The sequence below is a fragment of the Podarcis gaigeae genome, assembly GCF_964106915.1.
Source record: "Podarcis gaigeae genome assembly, chromosome: 11".
NCBI classification, from domain to species: domain Eukaryota; kingdom Metazoa; phylum Chordata; class Lepidosauria; order Squamata; family Lacertidae; genus Podarcis; species Podarcis gaigeae.
In genome coordinates this window covers 10,201,468-10,220,251 of record NC_139687.1, presented here as the reverse complement: position 1 = coordinate 10,220,251, position 18,784 = coordinate 10,201,468, and the positions used below count along the sequence as shown (strand labels likewise).

At 42.9% G+C, this 18,784-nt stretch overlaps 1 protein-coding gene across 9 annotated transcripts in view; it reads left to right on the top strand.

Moving 5' to 3' along the window:
- The window catches only part of CNTNAP4 (contactin associated protein family member 4), a 361,367-nt gene extending 343,399 nt beyond the window's left edge, over positions 1 to 17,968 (top strand). For 4 of the 9 annotated variants that reach the window (XM_083701909.1, XM_083701904.1, XM_083701911.1 and 1 more), the window contains exons 21-24: positions 1,224 to 1,311; positions 10,134 to 10,355; positions 11,026 to 11,097; positions 17,426 to 17,968. In XM_083701909.1, the coding sequence (XP_083558035.1) occupies positions 1,224 to 1,311; positions 10,134 to 10,355; positions 11,026 to 11,097; positions 17,426 to 17,619 (576 nt within the window). In that variant the 3' untranslated portion in view covers positions 17,620 to 17,968. Of the gene's footprint in view, positions 1 to 1,223; positions 1,312 to 10,133; positions 10,356 to 11,025; positions 11,177 to 11,331; positions 11,707 to 14,234; positions 14,420 to 15,889; positions 16,081 to 16,658 lie in introns of those variants that run through there. The other 5 variants (XM_083701906.1, XM_083701905.1, XR_014555948.1 and 2 more) reach the window with 4 other exon arrangements.
- Positions 17,969 to 18,784: the final 816 nt, after the last annotated feature.

Here is an 18,784-nt window from a genome sequence, read left to right as displayed (position 1 = left end):
ATCTGGAGGGAGGTGTTTTGTTGTGTGGGTGCATTTCCTTGCATCATCGTTTTTCTTCAGGGAAATTGGATGGTATCTTGGATCAAATACATGGCTTGACATCTCAATCTCTGATCCAACTTTTGTCTTGCACTCAGTTTCTTGGGCAAGTCTTGTTTTGTGACTATCCCACGGTTGCCATGTTGTCATTAGACATAATCAACGGTAGGCATTTTGTGGCAATACATGAAAAACAGTTTCCCAAATGTTGAAATTTGCCCATGGACCCCAAGATGTTACTAATAAATTCATATTTATTGTGTGTGAGAGAGAAGCTTTGACTTCTCCCAAATACTGCTTAAGAATTCCAGCCTCAGTTAGACCAGAGATTGGGTTGAGCAGGAAGAATGCATGTCTTCAAAGCAGCCTGTTGTGTGGAATAGGCTTTTCACTTTTCTTTTTTAGAGCTGTCGTTAGTATACATTTTATGAAATCTATTGTAAAAGAAAATATAAATCAGTTCTGTCTGTTTTTCAAAATGTATTATGACCCAAGACTTCTAGTTACTTCTGTGGAATATGCACTTCTACGGGGATTAATGAAAAAGTTACTTGGAAAATGTATTTATTCCTACCTCATTACACAGTTTCTAAGAGGACTGGAAGATTAGCTTGCATAAATCATATCTGAATGTGGTTGCATTGAACAAAACCTATTGTAGAAATGTCGCAATCAAAAAATATATTGGGCTAAGAGCTTGTGGAGCACAGATATGTGCTGTCATCAGCATTTGAAGGCAAGCAATTTATATAATAACACAGGTACTTACATAGCATCATAGTTAATTATTTCAAATTTAAAAAGTTCATTCTCAGATAAGCAAGAGCTTTTATGTTTGGTAGGTAAGACATTTTTGTCCTTTCATGAGGCTCGCCAATTATACTGTACTTACAGATGAATAGATAAGAACTACCCAAATGGATATTAAAAGAGCTGTTTATAAGTTGCCATTCCTTAAACAATACCTTGGCCATAATAGCACAGTTTAAAAAAAAAAATCAAAGAGAGGTCTATACAAAGTGGTTTACCTAACTGTTACGTGTGTTTTAATAAATTTCATATTGCTTTAGTGTCATTCACTTAAGTTAATTGTTTCATTGACAATTATTTCTTTTTCCTCCTCCTTACCATTTCAACTGTCCTACATCCAACTACGTTTTGCATCTCACTGAATAATATTGAAGATTGACCACAATGAAAGGATGAAATTCTTTCTTTCTTCGGATACACAATTCAATGCAATCAAATCGCTCACACTTGGCAAGATCCTAGGTAAGTACAGTGCAGTAGATTTTCCCCAAAAAATAATCTCTCTCTCTCTCTCTCTCTCTCTCTCACACACACACACACACACACTAATGCTAATCTTGTTGAGAAACATTTCTTTCTCACATTTGATTAGGCAGAGAGTGACAATCAAGGTAGAAGCTTCATTCTTGTCAAAGTGCATACATGTAATCGCTGGTAAGTGCTCCTAGAAAGATGTGCACGTGGATTCCATTAAAAATAATTTCATACTTATCTTTTCCATTTTTGCAATCAGGCATAACGAAACATGGCATTCTCTGTGCAGTAACAAAGAAAAGGCTAAATCACACTCATGTTATAGGCAAAAGACAATGAGTTAATTGCTCAAGCTGCAAAATGACATTCCTTTTGAATGATGCACCTTTGCAAATCATATCACAGAAGTTCTGTTTTCGAATATATTCATCTATGTAAGGAGGTCAAGTAATGCAACTTGTGGTATAGCACGGCCTCCCAGAATACAGTGGTGCCCCGCAAGACGAACGCCTCGCAAGACGAAAAACTCGCTAGACGAAAGGGTTTTCCGTTTTTCGAGGCGCTTCGCAAGACGAATTTCCCTATGGGCTTGCTTCGCAAGACGAAAACGTCTTGCGAGTCTTGCGAGTTTTTTCCCCTTTCCCCCCCCTTTTTCTAAGCCGCTAATAGCGCTAAGCCGTCAATGGGCTTGCTTCGCAAGACGAAAAAACCGCAAGACGAAGAGACTCGCGGAACGAATTAATTTTGTCTTGCGAGGCACCACTGTACACAAAACACATCATTCTGCTATTTTATTTCAGGAGGAATAATCAGGACTCCTCAAGGGGTTGTGGTTTGAGAGTTGGATTTAGGTGGAAGAGGCTCGGGTTTTATAGAGTGTAAATATGGTAAAATATTATAGAATAGCTTGTCCTAAATATTTGCCTGTACATGAATACAGCTTGTAACTTTGTAATCTTTGATTTAGCTTTCAAAGCTCTTCTGAGAAGCAAGCAAACCATTCAGTGATTCAAAATGCCAGCCTGTAAAAATGTCCAGTTTTACAAAACTGCTGTAATGAATCTTTCAGAAAAGAACTGATGGAATTACAAATGTAGAATGTTGATTATGTGATGTAGTACATTTAAAGTGAGTTTTCTTACAACAAACCCACTCTTTCCTTGTGACTCCAAAAGACTGGGGTGCGTGTGCATGGAGTCGTATCCAGCTCAGGGCACAAGGGCATTGAGACAGAGTGCAGGAAGTGGTGAAAAAACCCAACTTTCACTCCTACCAGCTTAGTTCCCAGTTTGCCTGTCCCTGGTCGCACAGTAGAAATAGCTTGTGGTTCGAGGACCCGATCCCCGCTTGGTGGAATAAAGACACGTGGACACAGCATATAAGGTTAATGGGCAAGAAAAGGCCAGAACTTTATTGATTACAGCAGGTGAGAAGGTATTGGCTTAGGCATTGGACCATGGAAGATTGACTCCACCCACTCGGAGAGGGGTGAGCCTAACGAGGGGTTATTCACCAGTAGGTGGAGCCTGTTGATGCTAATACAACTATAAGCTCTCCCCTGATGTCACCGAGGGTCGTGCCATGGCCCCCCACCACACACAGGAATCGGACAGGATTCATAACCCCAGATTCCTTTAATGGAATACCCAAATTCGAAGGGGTAGGCGATGGCCACACCTTGCCCTTCCACACACCAACAACACATTCCAATGCCCCCTGCGTGACGTGGGAATCGTCTCCCGCCCACAACACCTCCCCTCCAGAAGGAGGAGAGTCCTTATTGTGCAAGGGCAGAGTGGGAAATTCCCCCCCATCAACTGCCTTGAGGTCAAGGTTGACCATTTCTGCTGGAGGGATGCCAATAGATGGGAGAGGGAATCCAGTAACAGCGGACAATTCTATGCAGGCAAATAATTTACAAGCACACACTAGTGGTTAAAGGCACCAAGATGGTGAGTGTAGATTCCCCATTCCTAGATACTTTGAATTGAACGAGCCTCTTTTAGCAACGTAAGAGGTGTGATGAGATGGGGCACAATCAGTCAGCAGATTGCTTCTAACTCAGAGATGGCAGGTTGTAGTGATTGTGCAATTAATAGGCACAGCTCAGACATCAGTTCTGCATCCTATATGACAGGCATTGGCTTGTCCACGGGAGGTGAATTGACATGGTTTTGTGGTAATGTATCAGCTTCATAGGATGATACTGATACATTACCACAAAACCGTGTCAATTCACCTCCCGTGGACAAGCCATGGGGCTTCATGGGGACGCGGGTGGCGCTGTGGGTAAAACCTCAGTGCCTAGGACTTGCCGATCGCATGGTCGGCGGTTCGAATCCCCGCGGCGGGGTGCGCTCCCGTTGTTCGGTCCCAGCGCCTGCCAACCTAGCAGTTCAAAAGCACCCCTGGGTGCAAGTAGATAAAAGTAGCGGGAAGGTAAATGGCGTTTCCGTGTGCTGCGCTGGCTCGCCAGATGCAGCTTGTCACGCTGGCCACATGACCCGGAAGTGTCTGCGGGCAGCGCTGGCTCCCGGCCTCTAGAGTGAGGTGTGCGCACAACCCTAGAGTCTGTCAAGACTGGCCCGTACAGGCAGGGGTACCTATCAGCTTCATAGGGATGTGGGTGGCACTGTGGGTTAAATCACAGAGCCTAGGACTTGCCGATCAGAAGGTCGGTGGTTCGAATCCCTGCGACGAGGTGAGCTCCCGTTGCTCGGTCCTTGCTCCTGCCAACCTAGCAGTTTGAAAGTATGTCAAAGTGCAAGTAGATAAATAGGTACGGCTCCTGCGGGAAGGTAAACAGCATTTCCGTGTGCTGCTCTGGTTTGCCAGAAGCAGCTTAGTCATGCTGGTCACATGACCCAGAAGCTGTACACCAGCTCCCTCGGCCAATAAAGCGAGATGAGCGCCACAACCCCTGAGTCGGTCACGACTGGACCTAATGGTCAGAGGTCCCTTTACCTTTACCTATCTGCTATCTCAGAGATAGATCAGGCTCATTGTTATCTTGGGCAGGAGCTCTGAAAGTTGCTTCCGCTTTAGGCAGATTTCCTGTACAGTTTGAGTAATCACTGCCTATCTCCTTGTTATAATAAGCATTATGTTGTGACCCTCGTTGTACCAGTCAGAAGTCCACTTACCTTAAGTGGTCAGGCAGCATTGTGGCCTGGTCACAGCCCCATGTCAGCGATCCGGAGGCCAGCTGGGGACGACTCCAGGCCTGTCTGCAGATTGGCCAATGGCAGGTTGGCCTGGGTACGAGGATTCCCCAGGGGACAGAACCAGCCAGCCAATGAGCATCGTTTCAGTCCTCTTGGGAGAATAAATTGAGGCTGTTGCCGCACTCCTCCTCGGTTTTCATTCAGAACCCTCATAGCAGTTGTCACAACTTTGTAATGTTAGGCATTGGGTAAGCCTTAGTCTAGCCTCTGCCTACCCCTCCTTGGTTAAAGGTATCCTTTTAAAGGGATCAGTGAGGAGTTGCTTCTGTCCAATGCCCAGATGGGAAAAGGCCATAGAACTCTTCCAGCAGGGACCCCTGGGGGGGGACTCTATATAGGTTGTAGGGCCCCCCTATGGTGTGGTTTACCCTTAGATACACTCCCAGCAGATGGGCTGGAGTTAAATAAATGGCTTCACCCAATGGCTATGCCAAAACTTTATATCCATAACCAATAGAGTTGTGGCCTATTTGAACCCCATAACTGTATATGTTGTTGTCTGGTCTGGTTATTTCATTACATAGGGAGTGGCTGTGTCACAGGGCCTTGGTACACAAGTGTCTTTCCTCTTTATTCTGGTTGTGGGTGCAAATGCTAAGCATTGATAAATAGTACACCTGTAATTTCTCTGAAATACTCTTCCAGCTGGGTAACTGTGTAGCACACCCCACTGACCTTTCAGTGCTAGAAATCAACAATGCTCTGTGTCTTAATGTTGCACAATTTTCTTGTGTTAAATTTGAGTGAGAAATTACGCTTAGTATAATTTAATTGGAACTCTGCAGAAATGACACCTCTTGTGATCCAAATATGAAGTTATTAAAAGCTGGACTCATACTTGCAGAAATAAAAAAGGGAAAGAGAACCTTTCATGGAAGATTTTCTTTCCTAATTTGAATCACATTTTCTGTCTGGAAACTAATGTGTGGAGCCATAGAAAACATGCATGCAGTGTACATTTTTGTAAGCACATTAATTTACAGCCAATTAACATTTTCGTCCTTGGTGGCAAAAATTAATATAGCGCCACTACTAGATGGATGTTACCTTCCACAAGCAATGTGCATAGAAATTTCAGGAAAACTGAAAAGGGCAGGCAACCAAAATGAGGTTGTATTCCGGCAATACTTTATTCTGTTTTCCTAGCATTTCCTTACCCAATAATTTCTACATTTTACGTGATCTTTCACATGACTTAAAAGCCACTTCTGGAAATACATCAGAATCTAGTGGAAGTTTAGCACTCATTTCCATGTTTATTGCTTCCAGGAAAAAAAATGGTTTTGCAACAACATTAAGCCACAAAACCTTGGAGGTTTTGTGCTGTAATTTCCCCAGCATTTTCATGTATTGTGCCATGTGATGAAATTTGGGATGGTATTCCTGCATATAGTTCCATTCTGCTGTTTTGATTGGTGAATCATGGGGAAACAGAATCACAGATGGGCACAAAGCGTGGTGACATGTCCAGTGATGTCCATTTTTGTTCTATACGTCCCCACTGATGTGAGTGAAACTTAGCATAACAGGGTGGTATAACGCTGGAAAAGCCTCAGTTCCACCATGGAGTGTAAAAGAAACATTAGAAGCTGGGAGAGAAGCAGTAGTATTATAACCAAGGAAAACAAACAGCAATCTCCATGTCTGAATGTAAAAGTATGTTTTATAGAAATTTCTAAAATCCAGTCCATGAATCCGAAGGAAAGCATTCTAACAGAAGTTTCATAATTATGCTATTTTGTTTAGAGCTCTGTTATGTGCTCTGAATGTTCTACCCATTTTCTGGCGATAAATGTGTGAGACAAAAATGGAAATAGGTTCAATGTTAAAGTATGTAAGTGAGGTAATTGTGTCTTCATTTTCTGAACAATCTCAAAATACAAGAGAGCTAAAGACAGTTCACAGAACAAGGATAAGTTCAGAAACAAGTGCACCTACGAACAAAATTTGATATTTTTATGCAACATCTTATTTTTTTATGCAACATTTAAAAAATACATACTAGACATGTCCAAATGACCTGTTTATTGAGAATTCATCCCAATTTGTTTGCAAAAAGATGTGACAGCTTTGGCCATTTAATGAGCACTCTGACAGATTCACTTTCCCGTGTTCTTCCTCATTGCTTACCTTATTCAAAAAGACCTCTTTTGGGGAAGCACCTTTGTTCTGAATGGCTCTGCTGGTTAGCATAACATTTGGGGAGAAAGATGCAGGAAAGATACTCAGGCGTCAAGTCAATTAGAGCATTAAAAGCATGCGCCACCACCTTCCATTGTGCCCAGAAACAGGCTGTCCCCAAGCAAAGCTACTTAAGGATTGGTCCCTGCAGCCAGTTGAAGTTAGCAATCTAGCTGTTTCATTGCGTGGACAGGTGGAGTCCCCCAAACCCTGGGGCTCCCCCCCCCTGCCATGTGGAATAATGACTCAAGACAACGTGCTATGGGATTAAATTGGCCACAACTTTATTATATGTCAGATGTGGGTAGACCTTGGCTCAGGCATTGGGCGTTTATCCCTCCCAGTCCCCTGCCGGGGATCTGGGGAACATCAGGGTTATCCAGTGGGGGGGGGGATGGGCTGGCTCTGGAAAACATATGTCCAAGCAGAGAGAGACCGCCCCGTTGCGCCGCCGTCACAGGGAGAGCAATGACAACATCTAGGCATTCGGCCAAAGCCTCCTCCTCAAAAACCCCTTTAACGGGGAACCCTGGTATCACCACCACAAAGAGGAAGGGGGCGTGTGTCACCGCTGCATGCCCCCCCCCCCATTCAGGAAGATAGACTAAGGGATTCCACCCAAGGCCTGATACCACCAAAGTTGTGATGTTTTGCTACGGGAAAGGCAAAACCTGCCAATGCAGGGGAAATCCTTTCCGGCCCTTCAACAGCGACCTTGACGTAGCAGCGCCCGCATACCTGTGGAGAAAAGGTTAACCTGCAAAATAAGTCTTAACTGAAGGTGGGTAGGGTGGGAGAAGCTCTGGAGCCAAATGAGGATTCCCAGGTAAGATCCTCCCTCTATGGTGTGGGCAGATAGTCCCTCCCCTACCTGGCCTGGTCTCCTTGGCAACGCTTCTCCCAGGTGGGATTGGGCAACTGGATGAGGTGGGTGGAGACCTCCAGGTATCCCACCTGGGGGAAGGCAAAGCCAAGCCTGTGCTAATGGTCCAGGGTCCAGGGGCTACGCGCGTCCACGCAAAGGGCATCCCCCGTTTAATATGAGGAGCAGTCATTGTGAAGTTTCTGAATAGCTCCATTGCAGTTAGTCATACGTTATGCTGAACCAGGAGGTCTCTAGAGCTGGTTGTCCTTGGTCAAGCATAACCAGGGATTACCAGTGAGACAGCCTCCTTAGGTGATGGATACATAGGATTGCCACCCACCCTGTATAATATGGAATCGTCCTGTGTTTCAGTGCAAAATGCTATGTCCTGTATTGTATTTCTGCTCCCCCCGCGTCTCAGTCATGCTCTAGGCTAAGTTAGGGGTCTTCTCCAAATCCATGTGTGTGAAAGGGTGTGAGAAAGCAGTTTCCCTTCCCAGGGAAAGGAAGTTGTGGGCTGTTCGCCAGCTTGCCCCATGTGCATGGGGCATAGCTAGCCCCCGCGTAATAGGGAGTCCCCAGTCATGTCACCCTTAGTCCGACCAATCCGGTCAACCAAGGGGCGTAGCTTGCTCTATTTAAGCAGCCCATGGCTAGGGACTTGCCCCTTTTTTCCTGGGGTGACCCTGGGGGAGATCCTAGTTGAGGTGCATCAACAGGGCTCCCCCTACTGGTGGTTAACCCTTCTGAGCCCCAAAGCTAGCCAACCAGTATTGACATAAGAGTCAAGGCCAGTCTGGTCATCTTTTCTATAAAGAATGGAGAAAGACACCATATTGTCCTCTTCAAGGAGCAAAATATATTGGGCCCACTGGGATCCGGTTGACTGCAGCTTCCAACAGGACTGGGCTCTGTAAATGTTAAGTATCCCAATAATATAATACAGGCTTAAGTGAGAGCTTCATTGTAGCAAGCTCTTTAGGCACAAACATTTGAGACTGTAAATGAAATGTCATGGTCGGTATAGTGATTTCCAGCTAATTAATGAAGAAACTACATCACCTATGCTGCGCCTGTGAACTAATTAATGGAAGTAGTATTGTAACTTGACATCACCCATGTGGTAGAATCTTTGACTGCTGTTCTGAAGTGTACCATTTGTTTTTGTAAGTAGCTCACATGCCTGCAATATTATGCAAGGCGGTTTTTTGTTTTTAGAATCATGCAATGACTGTGTGATAAAGACATTAACTGACATTTTGCCATAACCTAATCTCCACTTGGCATGTTAAAATTGAGCTCTGCATGCCATTATCTTGCAGATAGGAACAAATTAGCATACAGGTGTTTACTAAAATAATTGCAGCGATTACCATCACCAGAAAGGCTTAGGTTCAAAAATATTCTGTAAGATTTGCAAGACTTGATGTAGTGATAGGTTTACACAATGTGAAATAGATCTGACTTCACAGAATAGATGTTTCTCATTATCTTGCAAGGAAATATGTCTTCAGCCAGGCTTGTCTCTCATGTTATGAATATTATATGCCTCATATTTTGTGAATTAGAGTAAATTTTGCCACATGAATTCCTTACAGTTCAAAATAAAACAGAGCTGAAATTTCTCAGATAATGTTTTGAGAAAAATTCTGAGATGTGTCTGAGATAGCCACCCTGGAGACCTTTCTCAGCCTATTCCCCAATATTTTTGTGGTGTGGCAATATGGAGGACACAAAATGGTGACTAGTTTGCCACATTTTCAGCAGCAGGAGGGAAAAGGGATAGCCTTAGGAGGAAAGGAATGAACTGTGAAACTTGGGTAACCCCCCACCCAATAAACTTTTGAAGTCCTCCTCGCTCTAGTCCCCAATTTTTCTGTCCAAAAATGGGACAGAGAACTTTGAGAGTCCATTTGTGCAAAACTGTGGTTCAAATTGGAGATAAAGTATCTTGAATTAAAATCCCCCCCCAACACATAATTTCTTAAGTAAGTAAAGCATGATATGGGTAAGGAATTCATGTGACAAAATAAAATAAAATAAAACATATAGCTTAAGCAATACTAGTAAAATATTGGTTGTATGTGAAACTCTCTCTTAAGACATCAGAATTTGTCTGATAGCTTTTATACAGAATGATGTATGGTGGTTTACATATTCATGATTAGGATTATTTTCCATTAATGTTTGAAGTTTATGGAGAATGAATATAAATATATGCAATAATTAAAACATCTGAATTGAGTTTTACAGTTTGGGCTTTGAATGTGCTATAGCTAATTAAAAAATATATTTATTGGCAGACTAGTAACTGCCATTCATATTCTCTCTCTCTCTCTTTCTCACACATGCACACACACATATATAATGAATATATTCTCATTAAAAGCAGTCCAAAAATGGGGAGATGGCAAATTTGCATATGTTGCCAATGTGCATAGAGGCTCAGAGGAATACAGGTTAATTATTCAATTATTCTTCTGTCTCTTTGTTTTGTACATTTGCACTATGATTAATTTCCTTCTGTTTCTTTTGATTAGCAGAGAATAGTGATGTAGACCCAGACACCATGAAGGCAAACTCTCAGGGGTTCGTTGGATGTCTCTCTTCAGTGCAATTCAACCATATCACTCCCCTGAAGGCTGCGCTGCACCATTCCAGCTCAGCTCCAGTCACTGTGAAAGGACATTTCACCCAGTCCAACTGCGGCACTTTAGCAGGAGCTGACTCAACATCAAGTGAAACAACTCATTCATTTGCAGGTAGCAAGCATATGGCTCTCATTTGTTCTACACCCTGAAACAGAATACAAGACAAAGGTTCAGAGTTTCAGTAAGAGAAACTCGAGAGCCAGTGTGGTGTAGTGGTTAAGAGCGGTAGACTCGTAATCTGGTGAACCGGGTTCGATTCCCTGCTCCTCCACATGCAGCTGCTGGGTGACCTTGGGCCAGTCACACTTCTTTGAAGTCTCTCAGCCCCACTCACCTCACAGAGTGTTTGTTGTGGGGGAGGAAGGGAAAGGAGAATGTTAGCCGCTTTGAGACTCCTGAAGGGGAGTGAAAGGCGGGATATCAAATCCAAACTCTTCTTCTTCTTCAGTATTAGGTTGCCTAGCAGCAAACCTAAAGGATAGGGTCCAAAGGTACTGGGTTCTTTTCCCCCCACCCTCTCAACCTATGTCTTTCCCTCTAAGTGTTTATTTTTTATTTTTTGTATGTGCAGTTTAATTATACACAGTGAATTAAAAGCAACAACAACCCCCCCCAACACCCTTGTTCTTAGCAGCCTTGCATATATACTATTGTGTACCCGTTTTGTATAGCTGTATGTCGTTGCATACAGTATGTAGGCTGTAGCTGTGTACATGGGTATATTGAAAACTCTCCTCTCTCTGCTTGCCTCTGTCATTTTCCCTTTTTGTTTCTGCTACAGATCATTCGGGACCAATAGATGAGGGAGAACCTTTAGCTAATGCAATAAGGAGTGACTCTGCAATTATTGGAGGTAATAGGGACCGTAATAGGCCAGCTGGTGCCATTTTTAAATACCTTTGGATCTTTCAGTAATAATGCAAAGTGAACAGGTGCAGTGGCGTAGCGTGGGGGGTGCAGGGAGGGCTGGCCGCACCGGGTGCAACATCTGGGGGTTAGGGTTAGGGGGCGCAAATCCACGGGTTAGGGGGCGCAAATTACTTGCCTTGCCCCAGGTGCTGACAACCCACTCTACGCCACTGAACAGGTGCCAAACCAACTGCAACCCCAACCATGTTTTAGGGCATTCACAAGTCTGAAAACACACAAATGAACATGCTCCAGGAAGTCATTGTTGGTTATACAGTAGCTCCTGAGTGTATGGCTGTTATGCGTTTCCAGTGCCCTTCAAATTTAGCAGAGCAGATTTGGTCAACTTGTGGTGGAAGTGTGGATCTCATCTTCGCTATTGGTTGGAAAAGGCTGAGTAAGTTTTATGTCCTCTGCAGCATCCTTTGTCATTTCTGTAGCAAAGTGTATGAAGTGTTTTTTAAAAAAGGTTTTTTACCCCCAAAGCCATGGGCGTGTTCCATATTGCCATTTCCTCACAATGTGGGGATACTGTCAACTACAGATGATGGGGGTGTTAGCCTAGCCCAAGACTTGTTCATAAACTGGATATGTCAACCATTGCTGGAGAAGGTGCCTGACACAAGGTGGGAAAGGGTTTTTTTGCCAACAGGATGTCTATCACTTAATTGAGATGAGGAAAACATATAGAAGTACTAGGGTAATTGGCCCACTTCGAAAAATGTGTAATCCTTTTGTTCCCCTCACTTTCTATCTGCTATGCCAATTTTTTAAAGAGTCACTGAACAAATTTTGAATACATTAAAGGTAAAGGTAAAGGTACCCCTGACCGTTAGGTCCAGTCATGGACAACTCTAGGTTTGCGGCGCTCATCTTGCTCTATAGGCCAAGGGAGCCGGCGTTTGTCCTCAGACAGCTTCTGGGTCATGTGGCCATCATGACTAAGCCGCTTCTGGTGAACCAGAGCAGTGCACGGAAACGACGTTTACCTTCCCACTGGAGTGGTACCTATTTTATCTACTTGCACTTTGACATGCTTTCGAACTGCTAGGTGGGCAGGAGCTGGGACCGAACAACGGGAGCTCACCCCGTCACGGGAATTCGAACCGCTGACCTTCTGATCGGCAAGCCCTAGGCTCAGTGGTTTAGACCACAGCGCCACCCGCGTCCCTTTTGAATACATTATAGATGGCTTAATCCTGACAATTTGAGAAGCATGCTCCAAAACCCATTTAAGTCTGTGTACAGTTAATTTCCGGGACACGGGTGGTGCTGTGGTCTAAACCACTGAGCCTAGGGCTTGCCAATTGAAAGGTCGGCGGTTCAAATCCCTATGACGGGGTGAGCTCCCGTTGTTCGGTCCCAGCTCCTGCCAACCTAGCAGTTTGAAAGCACATCAAAGTGCAAGTAGATAAATAGGTAAACGGTGGGAAGGTAAACAGCATTTCCGTGCGCTGCTCTGGTTTCACCAGAAGCGGCTTAGTCATTCTGGCCACATGACCTGGAAAAACTGTGTGCGGACAAATGTCGGCTCCCTTGGCCAGTAAAGCGAGATGAGCGCCGCAACCCCAGAGTCGTTTGTGACTGGACTTAACTGTGATGGGTTCTTTACCTTTTTTACAGTTAATTTCAGGTGATGCAACCACTCTGACTCCTGGCTGTTGGTCAGAATATAGTTCAGTTGGACTACTAGGATATAAGATAATTCCCCCCACTGCCACATTTATATCCATAACACCTTTCCTATTTGACTTACAGAATTCCACTAGGACCTTTTCTGAGCCCTTCATATGTCTCTTATTACATTGACAGTAGCCCTTTTCAAATGTTCAGTGAATGCGTGCATAACTATATGAGAGAGAGAGAGAGAGAGAAAGCGTCTGTGTGTGTGCGCGTGCATGTGTGTGTGTGTGTGTGTGTAGGCTTCATCCCCATGGTCTGGATATCTGCAAACTGTATGTGCATAGGATCTGCACAAACACCTGGTGAACACAGAAGGTGAGGCTATGGACACAATCATGATTGCCCTCCCTCCATTAGTTCACTGGATGTCTGCAATGACTGCTTACCGGGTCTGGCAGTGGGCGAGGTTTGTGGCCCAACACACAGCCCCACCGTCCTCTTGAAGCCACACTGCTCTGCTGGCCATTGCTCTGCCCCTTTGGTTGCCGCGGGGCTTGCTGGGGTTCCCACCAAACCAAAAAATTCAAATTTGACCTATCCATGGTGGCTTGGAGGCAGGACAAGAGAAGTGGACCGCATTAGAGCAGGCTTCACTTCCGTTTACTCCAAAAGTAGGAAAGGGGGCCATACCTATAGCTGTCAACTTTCCCCTTTTTAAAAGGGAAATACCATTATTCCGAATAGGATTCCTCACAAGAAAAGGGAAAAGTTGACAGCTATGGCCATAGCTGATGCTGGGTGCAAATGATGGTCGTCCCTCTATTAGTTCACTGAATGTCTGCAAAGGGTTTTACAAACCCAAAGGAAACTAGAATTATTTGATGTTAGATTATCTAACCATGCCAAATCAAATAAAATGAAAATAATTCACTTTAATTAGATGGTTAATAAAGTGGTAAATATTAGGACAGGCTAAAAGATGAGCATGGCCCTGCAGCTGAGATAGAGGACTGGAAGTCACAAAATCTGGTCAAATTTCATTCTTTGGAACCTCTAGGAAACTGACTATTTTTATCTGTTCAGAAAGAAGGAAGAAAAGTCAAGAATGCCTGAACAATATGTGTTTGGGGACTCAGAGTTCTCAAGAGGATTTCAGTTTCTATGACTAGTGTACGAGCAAGTATAAATCTGTAAGCTTCAGTGATTATTTTTAAGGAGTTATTCTATGAGACTCAGAGTTTTCTGATGGCATTATTTTCCCCTGGGAACAGGGGTGAAGGAAAAGCATTCTTCCCCCCTACAAATGGTTTCTCTACAATATAATTCAACCATCCAATTTCCATTAAGTTGTGTGGTGTGGTTTTTTTAAAGGATAGAGAAGAAAGAATAGAAACCAACTGTTATCTTTGATAACCTCTGTTTAACTTACGAATAGCGGGTTTGTTGTTTTTTGGTAAGGTCGTTGGAAACCACCGATAAGTGACAGACTTGAGGAATTTAGTGGAACGGAAAACTACCAATTCCCATTGAGAGCTTGAGCATTTAGGATTGGAAAAGGTGAAAAGGATATTTTGCTAAAACAAGAATATGCGCTCACCTATACAGCTGCTGCAGCTGAAATGATGGCATCCTCTAATCATTAGGTACCTCGTTAAGGACTTATTATCTACATTAATCATTGCCTTAAAGCAAGTTGAACTCCAGATGATAAAAGCCTCATGTCTTCTGCTTAAATGTTAGGCCAGTCATTGCTGTTTCACATGGCTGAATTTGAAATATTTTCACATATGAACAAAGAAGGTTGCAGGAACATAGGGAAAGGCTTACTTTTCCTTTGTTCCTGCCAAGAATTTGTTTGTTTTTGGAGTGTCCACAAGCCAGACATAAAGGCAACAGTTCCTCCCTCATTTGGGGTTTTTCCAACTCCTTGATCAATTTGGTTAGATTTGTTCATTCGTTCTTGCTCTACCTTTTGCAACTCTCTGATCTTCTTTTAGAGATTGGGCTACCAAAATTATACATAATATTATTGGTCTTGCCATAGATTTATACCTAGGCAGCATGATGCTGCCTGTTTCATTTTCCATTCTTTTTCTAATCAACCCTAACATGGATTTTGCCTTCCTAACACCACTGCGCACTGAGCTGATATTTCCACTGAACTGCCTATCATGACCAAACATCTCTTTCCTGAAGAGTTAGGATATCATTATCTTCTTATTCTTCATTTCCAATGTCCATCGCATTATACTTTACTTGCTTTAAAAGCTTACTTGCAGTTTTGGCAAATTTGGTGAGAGTCTGTTGGAACTTTGCATAGACTGATTGAGTTTTCAGATAATAATGATTTGCCCACCTAACTGACTGCAGATCATTTCTTCATGTTAAATAGCACATGTCTCAATACAAATCCTTGTGGGGTACTCATTGTGTAAAGGGTGCCCTGGCCAATCTAATCCATCTAATTCATCCAGGTGCTTAACTTTCCTTTAACCTTTCTCAAATGTTTGTAGCTTGGAGGACTGTGATGCTTTGTCACTACAATTCTTTTTGCTCCTACCTGGGGTTAGCTCCCCACTACCAATCACCATTCCCTATTGCAGTAAACTATAATATAAGAGCCTGCCTTCAAAAACAGGGTGTGTCGCATTGTCCCACAGTTATTTCAGTCCAGCCAACTGCTTCATTTGCTGCTATGAACTGTACACATCAGTTACATCACCTATGCTGTGAAAATGTTAGAACTACTAACATTGGAGGGGAAAAACCCTAAATGCCATTTCATCTCCTGAAATATTAAATGAACTGATAATAGTAATTAAGGTGTAAAAAAAAACCCTGACTGGAACATTTATAATTATGTTCTCATTGTTCTTTCTTTTTGAACGTTACACCTTATAAATTATGTTCTTGACATTCTGTGGAACATTTTGTGCCGGGTAGGACTGCACATATGTACATCAATTTTAAACTGTTGCCAATAGTATAGTGAGCATAAATATACCTAAACTGTTGTCGTTCCTGATTAGAGTAAATTTATAGCCTAGTAAGCAGATGCATATTTGGTTTCAAGGGTAATCAAAGTGCTTTTCTGTTGTCCTGACTTAACGCAGGGATTACCCAAATATTCTGTCAAAGATTTGCCAAAATAATTGGTAATTGGTTTGACTTCTACATCTCTTGTTGATTTCAAGATGTCAGTGTTACTTGCAGGATATGAGTTGGCCATCACAAATATCACATCACAAGCAGGATAACTGTATTGCCTCACGTCAACCCCAAACAGTGTTTTCCAAAGTAAGAGGTGTGTGAACTATTCATCAGTAATTTATTAATATATTTGTAACAGTAAACTAAGAGGATTAGAGAAACAAGAAGCTTCTAATATTTAAATTAGTTCACACAGTGTGCCGCTAGTCATCAAATATAGAAAACAGATGCACAGTGCACACAAGCATGAATGAGGTCTTAGAAATATACCTGTGTTTCATATGGAAGTCATCTCCCACTGTCATTTTAAGGTGCTTTGGTTGGCATGAATGCACTTCTAGCAGCCTGGCGACTCAAATGGAAGAAAAACAAAGTTTGGAGCAGGAATGGGGTACCTGTGGCCATCTAGATGATGGAAGTCTGGATTCCAGGTTCTCCATCCCTGGCTTACATAAAGACGATAACGTATATTAAAGCACATTGTTCCAAATAATGATGGCTAAACTGCCAATCATTGGGCAACCGTAAACATATATTGCTTTATTTCTCATTCTAAACAATATCAGTTGTGACATTTAGATGGGATTAGACTCCTGAAACATGTGTTCTATGCAGCTGACTGGCTAAAAATCAATTGTGTATAGTTCTCCCAGCTTTTGCTTCCCTGTACAGTCTTCCAGGTTTCATAACCTAGCAGGATTTGTGAGGAAGGAAGGAAGGAAGGAAGGAAGGAAGGAAGGAAGGAAGGAAGGAAGGAAAGGCATTGTTGCTCATCTGAAGTGAGGACAAACCAGGACGGACTTCTTCAGGAGCTGAAATGCAGGAATTAAGCTACACTAAATCAACATTACCTCCACCAAGAACTGCACAGTGGCATAAACAGAAACCTAACACCAATCCCATAGCGATGAATAGGACAGGATGGAGCATATTAGGACTGGGTGAAGCATTGTCAGGCTTCAGGGGCTCAGCTCCCTCCCCCCTTGACCGTAGATAAGCAGTACAAAGAGAAAGCAGTCTCTTACCACTAACAGAACTGTTTAATGAACGCAGCAAAAGAACAAGCGACCGTTCTCAGAGTGCAGGTGCTCCCAATAACAGGAAGCCATATCAATTTATAGTAAGGTCTGTTATAATAATGCCTTCACTATCTAGCTGTGAATGACGGCTTGATTCTCAACAGCAAAATATGCTTTTTTTGCTAGTCATCTTTTGTTGTGGGACAGCTGGCATAACTGAAGATTCCTGGTTCAGACCCCACTGAGGTCACTAGTTGACCTTGGGCAAGTTCTTTCTTCAGCTTAAGTGACCTCGCAGGTTTGCAGTGGGGATAAAAAACGCTTCATGCACTAAGGAGGGCTGCAGAAATTATTAAAAGTCCTTATTTTTATTACTGATGTAACATGACTTCTCACTTTGTTCTTTGCTTTCTCCCCCAGGTGTGATAGCTGTTGTGATATTCATCCTGCTTTGCATTGCTGCCATAGCTGTACGGATTTATAAAAAAAAGAGTGTGTATAAAAAAAAGGAGGTGAAAGGATCAGAAAAGGAGGACAGTGCCGAGACTGCCCTGAAAAGTGAACTCAGCATGCAAAACACAGTCAACGAAAGTCAAAAGGAGTACTTCTTCTGATTCACATTTATGATATAGTTTATTAATAATATCAATGATGTGACTTCCTTGCTAAGCCAGGGGCTCTCAACGGACAAAAATAAAAATTAAAACGCTGTTGCACTCGAAGGACAAGCAAAATGGCTCTGAAACCTATTAAACTGCGTATGTTCAGTTTCACTGATTGCGATGGGAGGCCTCTTTAAATGACATGCATTCCTTAGCTATTATAACGTAAATGCATTTTATGTAACAGTGAATTAGATATTGTAACCAATTTCATTGTTGGTAGTTTTCGGCTGTTCTGCTGTGACTTTCTAGAACGGAAGTTTTAACGTGCATTCTGAACATGGGCTTTGAATGGGGGAAATCGTAACACAGTTTTGTTTCTCCCTCCCCTCCCCTCCTTTCCACTTACCCCCTACCCCAGCTCTTCAGGTTTGTTGTTCAAATGAACTGTAATGTTTTCTTTTAACCATTTGGGTTACAATCCAAAACAGAGTTCAGCACAGTTAATTGAGACCGTTGAATTAATATTGTCTGAGAGTGCCTACGTCTGTATTGGATTTCAAACCTGATATAATACTTACTTTCCAGTAATCAGCTCAAATTACTGATATTGAATATGTTGTTTCCATTCATGGCTGACCAGTTCCAGCGTTTGTAGTTTAAGATGCACACACACAAAACACAACCCCATGCTGTCTTCTGCATCATTTTTGCCCCCAAGTCAATGTGTATTACTCTCTGAGGAATACTGAGACTGAACATAGAACACAGTTCATCTACAGCAGGGGTTGCCAAATTTTGGGGCGGCCAGTGGGCACGTGTGACAATTTGATAAAGTGCCATGGGTGCCAGTCACAAAATGGCTGCTGTGAATGGTTTAGCTTGTCTCAAAATGGGTGTGTGTGTGTGTTAATGACATAATGGCTACCACAACCCAAGGAGAAGTTAAAAAAGGCTGGACCACAAAATGGTGTGTTCATGTTTTCCTCCCATCAACCACCCCATCTGTGGTGAAGAAAGGCAGCTATATTAGCTGCCTCCACACCCAATCTAATGGAGAAGTTATTTGCACATCTTCTCTGTTCAGAGCAGATGTCACGATGGAGATCCAATGAAATGGGGGGGGGTATTTAAGGGGGTGTATTCAAAGAGGAGAAGGCTGAGCCAGTGCAAACAC